An 8,252-nucleotide genomic window follows, 5' to 3' on the forward strand; every position below is an offset into this window, starting at 1 on the left:
AATGTTATGGGATGCATGTTCTCCATTATTTTTGATGGTATGCCACTCTGGTAAGCCTACATTATGATCCAATAGCCACAGTAGCCTACATTGCCACTGTTAAAACTAACTTAAAGCGTGACCACTGCCTGTGTTCACAGTAAATGCGCTGGAAGTTGCACAGAATTTTCACAACTTTCAAGTTTCACTCAGCAGACATGAAATTAGCTCAGTGCTGAAACATTCGAGTAGACATACTGTGAAATTAGTGGTACCTAATATTAATTTTCCCTCTTTTGGTCAGAGGGTAGGCCTAATACAAATTTTGTGTGAATGGTCCATATGAGCCTGTTTAACTGCTAACATGATAAACTAGACTTTCAATGAATTAATGCAATACTGTTGCAAGTAGCTAATCAATGTACCAGATTAAATGTATAAAACACCATTCTCCCCCTGCAAGCTATCTTCATGAATAAAAAATACACACTTACTTGTTATACATCTTTTAATATTTTCAAATTATGGTCATAAAATATGTTCATGCATACACAGGAAACCAGATAGAATCTTATGACAGATGTGCACATAACTGTCAAAGAAAGCATGGCTCTGGCTGCATCCCAAATGGCACCCTTTTCCCTATACCTATAGTATTTATTAGTGCAATACTTTTGACTGTTCAAAAGTAGTGACCTACGGAGACAATAGGGTGCCATTTGGGACACAGTGTCCATAATGAAAGACAATGGTAAGGAATTCTCTGCTGCTTGTTGAGAATGTATTGTCTCATTATTAGAGTGGGCTGAATGAGAGGGTGCTATGATGGACTTCCTCTTCATGCTTGCCCCCCACAACCCACTCCCTCCTGTATGAGTGTGTGTGCGTACGCTCGTCTGTGTGTGGTACCTTTGGTTGTGAGATTTGGCACTAATGTTCCTATTTGACAGACCGTTTGTTAAAAGCCTTTTATGGCATTTCCATAGACACCATTAGGTTTAAATGAAAGCATTTCCTGCTACATGAACTAATCTGGAATCTGTTAGGGAGAACAATGGTCATTAAAAGGTCATGTTTTTGCGATTTAACATTAATGAAATGACAATTACACTCTATAAAATGTGTGAAAAACCTCATATGCAGGGCCCTTGCTTTATAGGATATCTGAAATGTATAGCATCTTTAATGTGTCTATCAATTGTTGCTAATTTAGTGGGAACTGTCCTTTCTCTCCTTCCTGGATTTCATTTGTGAATATAATATCAGTCAACCTGCGCGCTTGGTTTGTCGTCAAGAAGCTCATTCAAGCTCATGCATGTGTAATGAAATCCACTCACTCACTCTGCATACACCAATAATGTGCAATATTGAGATAACAGAGAAATGGGAGGAAAAGTAAGATAGTATTATTGTTTAACTGTCAAATGCAGATATCATCATTGCAATAGCTAGTCACAACTTACTCAGTTAGTTTGAAAATAAACACCAAACAACAATATTCATTCACTTTTCTTTAAAAAAAATAAAAAGTACCAACTTTGACTTTTCTGTTTTAAAACACCTGTACCAACACAATGTACCATACTTGAATAAAACAACAGAACAAAATAACCAATGAGATGGTGTCCTATTAAAACAGAATACAGAACTCCCAAACTGTTATACGCCACAATTCAATCAATCACTATATTTTCAACAATAGTTAGGTCACTCTCTGAGTAAGGGGCATACTTACAGCTAGCCTAAATGTATTCCCTTAAAATGACATCATGGTTTTACTGTCCTCTATGTGCTTTTATAGCCACTATTAAGCAGTCCAAATCACATGCATACATACTACAAAATATACTTTACCATTTGCAAATTCATACATTAGCCGACTTAATGAAATCGTACTCTAACTTTATACAACCCTCGGTTAGCGTGTCATCAGCACATGCTACCTTAATAGTGCTTGTTCAAATAGTTAAGTTAGAAGCATTTGATATTATAATTGTGCACATGATGGGTTATATGTATGTATGTATGATGTTGTTGCTATAAGCTCTGTACAGAAGCAGTAGCATAATGTTTTTTGACACTTTGTGCTTTAAAATCCTTTTCCACCGTATCAATAGTATACGTACCTACAGGGTAAGCATAAACACGCCATACAAACACATATTATACACCTTGATCAATACAGCTGCATTAACACACCGGTTTGCTGTTGCATATTGTCACATTGAGCGAATATAAGTATTTTAAATACATTTTGAATCATGTGAAGAAATATAGAGAAAACAACAATTCACAACAACATTGATAGATATGGTCTCACCATTGTTCGTCTTTTGTTTGAATGAATAAGTCCTTTTTAAAAAGTCTGGATTATTCATGAGTACCTTTACTACTTTATTACCATGGTAACCCACTTATTCATTTGTTTATCCTATGTACAGAGCAAAACCTTTTCAAGTTTCCCTCATGAACAAACACACTTCCTGATATCCCTTAATCACACAATGATCCACCATCTTCAAATAAATAGGAATTTGATTTTTTTAAATTAAAAAAAGTTGACGTAAATCAAATAAAAAATGTTTTAGAAACTAAAAGAAGCCGTTCCATTTCGAGTTCAGCCGTCTAAACTGCCTGACTTGAGGCTACTTATTTCACAATAGTATGTAAGTACACATATCTATCATATCTCTGATTTATCATGATGTTCTGAATGAAATGATGCACTAGGAAGGGAGAACAGATTATATAAAAAGTGACATTACATTGTGGGGAAACATTCTACTCATACCTTTATAAGTGCCTTATAGAACGACATTATGGCACAAAAACTCAAATCACAAGGCACTGACAAAGTGTCACTGGCCAGTCAGCTTGTCACCAGCCTTGTAAAATGAACTGAATTCGTAATGACTGGTTATAAATGTTTATAAATGTACTATTTTATAGTCTGAGGAAGTAATTATGATGGTGATGGATAATGTAGAAATATTGGCCTTCCTTCCCACATTGATAGCAGTCGTTGATAATGTAGCTAACCTTCAATCTTCAGTGATGTGATGTGCACCATGATACAGAGTGAGAAGCAACATCACAAAGTGGACGGATGCCAATAACTTGAAAACGGACGGTGATTTCATAGTTCAGATACTGATTTGATAGCACCCAGAGTACGCACATTGTAATTTAAGGGCCCCATGAATTGATGGAGAGTTAAGATTATAGCTAATTCAGTCAGATATCGCTGGGCTGTGGGCACACCCAAACTGCACTGAGGGGGTAGTGGGCAGAAACCCTGAATTGGTGATGATGGGCAGTAGGGTTGAAGGTTGAAGTTCAGAGCCCTGAGGTGGTGTTCCTGTCATCAGGGCTGCTGGGTAAAGTTGAGGCTAGTAGTGAGGCTAATGGCTGGGGTTGAGGGTGAAGCTGGAGTTAGTCTAATGGTTAGCACTGAGTGTGAGGTCAGGAGTTAGGCTAATGGCTGGGGTTGAGGGTGGGACTATTAGTTAGGCTAATGGCTGGGGTTGAGGGTGAGGCTAAGAGTTAGGCTAATGGCTGGGGTTGAGGGTGAGGCTAAGAGTTAGGCTAATGGCTGGGGTTGAGGGTGAGACTATTAGTTAGGCTAATGGCTGGGGTTGAGGGTGAGACTATTAGTTAGGCTAATGGCTGGGGTTGAGGGTGAGACTATTAGTTAGGCTAATGGCTGGGGTTGAGGGTGAGGCTACGAGTTAGGCTAATGGCTGGGGTTGAGGGTGAGACTATTAGTTAGGCTAATGGCTGGGGTTGAGGGTGAGACTATTAGTTAGGCTAATGGCTGGAGTTGAGGGTGAGACTATTAGTTAGGCTAATGGCTGGGGTTGAGGGTGAGGCTAAGAGTTAGGCTAATGGCTGGGGTTGAGGGTGAGACTATTAGTTAGGCTAATGGCTGGAGTTGAGGGTGAGACTATTAGTTAGGCTAATGGCTGGAGTTGAGGGTGAGGCTAGGAGTTAGGCTAATGGCTGGGGTTGAGGGTGAGGCTAGGAGTTAGGCTAATGGCTGGGGTTGAGGGTGAGGCTAGGAGTTAGGCTAATGGCTGGGGTTGAGGGTGAGGCTAGGAGTTAGGCTAATGGCTGGGGTTGAGGGTGAGGCTAGGAGTTAGGCTAATGGCTGGGGTTGAGGGTGAGACTAGGAGTTAGGCTAATGGCTGGGGTTGAGGGTGATGCTAAGAGTTAGGCTAATGGCTGGGGTTGAATCTGAGGCTAGGAGTTAGGCTAATGGCTGGGGTTGAGGGTGAGACTATTAGTTAGGCTAATGGCTGGGGTTGAGGGTGAGGCTAGGAGTTAGGCTAATGGCTGGGGTTGAGGGTGAGGCTAGGAGTTAGGCTAATGGCTGGGGTTGAGGCTGAGACTATTAGCTAGGCTAATGGCTGGGGTTGAGGGTGAGACTATTTAGGCTAATGGCTGGGGTTGAGGGTGAGGCTAGGAGTTAGGCTAATGGCTGGGGTTGAGGGTGAGGCTATTAGTTAGGTTAATGGCTGGGGTTGAGGGTGAGACTAGGAGTTAGGCTAATGGCTGGGGTTGAGGGTGAGGCTAGGAGTTAGGCTAATGGCTGGGGTTGAGGGTGAGACTATTAGTTAGGCTAATGGCTGGGGTTGAGGGTGAGGCTAGGAATTAGGCTAATGGCTGGGGTTGAGGGTGAGGCTAGGAGTTAGGCTAATGGCTGGGGTTGAGGGTGAGGCTAGGAGTTAGGCTAATGGCTGGGGTTGAGGGTGAGACTAGGAGTTAGGCTAATGGCTGGGGTTGAGGGTGATGCTAAGAGTTAGGCTAATGGCTGGGGTTGAATCTGAGGCTAGGAGTTAGGCTAACTGCTGGGGTTGAGGGTGAGGCCCCAGAGGCTCAGATTTAGGCCCCGCACTGTAGCTTTACTACCCAGTTAGAGACGGGAACTCTCCCTGTTCAACCCCAGGCCCAGCTCACCTACACTCTCATAGTCTGGCTCCTGAACCTGGTTCCTCAGCCCCAAGTCCTCTCCATTGCCAGTCTTAGTGAGGCAGACGTTCTCGTAGCCCGGGTCGATGCTCTCTGCAGGGGACTCCTGGAGGTCCCCAGGGGGTCCCTGTGGGTCTGACTCCCCCTCTCCGAGCTGGGGGTAGATGTCCCTGACAGTAGCGTAGAGATCACTGGAGGACGACTCAGGGACCAGACCTTTGATCTCAGCGATGCTGCTGTAGTCACTCTCCTTCTCCTCCACGTCTAGGTGTGTCTTCCTCACTGTGGAGTATATGTCTGACAGCTGGAGAGAAAGAGGGATGAGAGAGTGAGAGAGAGCAAGAGTAAGAGAGAGAGAGAAAGAAAGAGCGAGAGAGAGAACGAACGAAAGAGCGAGAGAGAGAAAGAAAGAAAGAGCGAGAGAGAGAAAGAGTGTGTGAGAGAGAGAGAGAGAGAGAGAGAGAGAGAGAGAAGGAAAGAAAGAAAGAGCGAGAGAAAGAAAGAGCGAGAGAGAAAGAAAGAGCGAGAGGAGAGAATGCAGTCAGAGTGAGCATCGAAGGACTATTTGATTTATGTATCCTTTATTCAACCAGGGAAGTCACAGTTAGACTGACATCTCTTTTTCAAGTGATTCCTAAATAAGCATCAGGACAATAGGGGAATGAGTTCAGTGGAAGGCCACAACCCTACCTCGTTCTCCAACAGCACATGGTTGTGAAGCCCCGGTGAGGGAGAGAGCAACTAGAAGAGAAAACAACACAAACAAGTCCACGCATTACAATATAACAGAACCATGTGTGTTGTGCATACTCCCACCTGAGCTAAGCAGGTGTATGATATGTAATCAATCATTTATGAACAACATTACGGATTAATCAGTTAATACACAATGAGAATTGTAGCGATGTTATTGTGTATAGCTGCTATATACAGTTCCTTATGATTGATGGGGTCATTAATCAACAACACATCGCCGACAGACATCAAAAACACCTTTCTAGGGTGTCAATATCAGAGCTGGTACAGTAGCTAGCTGGCTACTACTTCACGCCTCCTATATGTTGGATGTACTGAGGAATAAGCCTGGTTTAAAATCCATTGTTCACTTGGTCAAGGACATATAAGATGTAAATCTTGAGTTAGACAACCCAAGGTTAACCAATGACTTTACATGGGGACTGGTGAGGACGATGGTGGGATAACTTGAATGTAGAACCAGAAAGGGTTGACCACTACCATCTATATTCAGTAGCATCTATTTTCAGCATCCTCTATATTCAGCATCATCTCTCCATCATCTCCATCTATATTCAGCATCTCTCCATCATTATTCAGCATCGTCCCTCCATCAATATTCAGCATCTCTCCATCAATATTCAGCATCTCTCCATCAATATTCAGCAACTCTCCATCATTATTCAGCATCGTCCCTCCATCAATATTCAGCATCTGTCCATCAATATTCAGCATCTCTCCATCAATATTCAGCAACTCTCCATCAATTTTCAGCATCGTCCCTCCATCTATATTCAGCATCTCTCCATCAACATTCAGCATCATCTCTCCATCAATATTCAGCATCTCTCCATCTATATTCATCTCTCTATCATCTCTATCATCTCTCAATCTATATTCAGCATCTCTCTGTTACCTCCCCATCAGTATTCAGCATCTCTCCATCTATATTCAGCATCATCTCTCCATCTATATTCAGCATCTCTCCTTCATCTCTTTTGATACTCTCAAAGAGCGCAGAATTCATATTCTTAATTTATGGACACACATTCTCCTTGATTAGCTAACCAATTCATTTGATTGCCTTGGAGCCCAGTGGTGTGGAATCACGAAGAAAGTTCTTGACCCCGTCATCAACAAGCCTCCATGTGTCTCTCATAATGTTAGTCTGCTCTAATTCCTGAATTCCCTGAAGTCTTTGTCCATGTAGCTTAACAAATTAAAGTGCCAGTCCAGTTAAGTAAGTTGTTTCATGACTACAACCAGGAGTTGCTCCTGACTACATGACTTAACCAGGAGAAAACAGGTTCCTAGACATACCAGCCAAGTCACTTGTCCTGACCACATTAAGGCTGAAAGGTCAGGTCACTTCCATGGTCAGGAAAAACTATGAAAAGTATGCATGTTAAGGCATTCCTTCACTCAGTCAAGATGTCTTATAGATAAGAATGTACACTATATATACACACACAAAAATTGTCCGTCCGCGGTTGCAACACAGTTCCAAACTGTCTCTGGAAGGAACGTCAGCACAAGAACTGTTTGTTGGGAGCTTCATGAAATAGGTTTCCATGGCCGAGCAGCCGCATACAAGACTAAGATCACCATGTGCAATGCCAAACGTCGGCTGGAGTGGTGTAAAGCTCGCCGACATTTGACTCGAGCTGTGGAAACGCGTTCTCTGGAGTGGTGAATCACACTTCACCATCTGGCAGTCTGATGGACGAATCTGGGTTGAGCAGATGCCAGGAGTACGCTACCTACCCCAATGCATAGTGCCAACTGTAAAGTTTGGTGGTGGAGGAATAATGGTCTGGGGCTGTTTTTCATGGTTTGGGCTAGGCCCCTTAGTTCCAAATCTTAACGCTACAGCATACAATGACATTCTAGACAATTCTGTGATTCCAACTTTGTAGCAACAGTTTGGGGCAGGCCCTTTCCTGCTTCAGCGTGACAATGCCCCCTTGTACAATGCGAGGTCCATACAGAAATGGTTTATCGAGATGGGTGTGGAAGAACTTGACTGGCCTGCACAGAGCCCTGACCTCAACCCCATCGAACACCATTGGGATGAATTGGAACGCCGACTACGAGCCAGGTCTAATCGCCCAACATCAGTGCCCGACCTCACTAATGCTCTTGTGGCTGAATGGAAGCAAGTCCCCGCAGCAATGTTCAAACATCTAGTGGAAAGCCTTCCCAGCAAAGGGGGGACCAACTGTATATTAATGCCCAGGATTTTGGAATGAGATATTTGACAAGCAGGTGTCCACATACTTTTGGTCATTTGGTGTATCAAGGCAGTTTGGGGTATGGACTGACAGACAGGACATCTACTATGAGGCTGATGATGGAGGACTGAAGTCTAACATGCCAACGCATCAGTCAGCAAGAGAATATGTGGTTTGGTTTCACATGGGTACACAAACACACACACATACAGGCACACACACATACAGGCAAACACACACACACAAACACATGCGCGCCCCCCACACAGGCAAACACACACACACAGACATACAGGCAAACACGCACACACACACACATCCCCCACAGGCAAACACGCA

The 8,252-nt window shown here is 43.2% G+C and overlaps 1 protein-coding gene across 5 annotated transcripts in view; it reads right to left on the reverse strand.

The window, feature by feature from the left end:
- Nucleotides 1-469: 469 nt before the first annotated feature.
- The window catches only part of pag1 (phosphoprotein membrane anchor with glycosphingolipid microdomains 1), a 91,671-nt gene continuing 83,888 nt past the window's right edge, over nucleotides 470-8,252 (reverse strand). For all 5 annotated transcript variants that reach the window (XM_024441056.2, XM_024441055.2, XM_024441054.2 and 2 more), the window contains 2 exons: nucleotides 5,638-5,688; nucleotides 470-5,251 (listed from right to left, as the gene is read on the reverse strand). In XM_024441056.2, the coding sequence (XP_024296824.1) occupies nucleotides 4,892-5,251; nucleotides 5,638-5,688 (411 nt within the window). In that variant the 3' untranslated portion in view covers nucleotides 470-4,891. The remainder of the gene's footprint in view (nucleotides 5,252-5,637; nucleotides 5,689-8,252) is intronic.

The sequence above is a fragment of the Oncorhynchus tshawytscha genome, linkage group LG13 (assembly GCF_018296145.1).
Source record: "Oncorhynchus tshawytscha isolate Ot180627B linkage group LG13, Otsh_v2.0, whole genome shotgun sequence".
Taxonomy (NCBI): domain Eukaryota; kingdom Metazoa; phylum Chordata; class Actinopteri; order Salmoniformes; family Salmonidae; genus Oncorhynchus; species Oncorhynchus tshawytscha.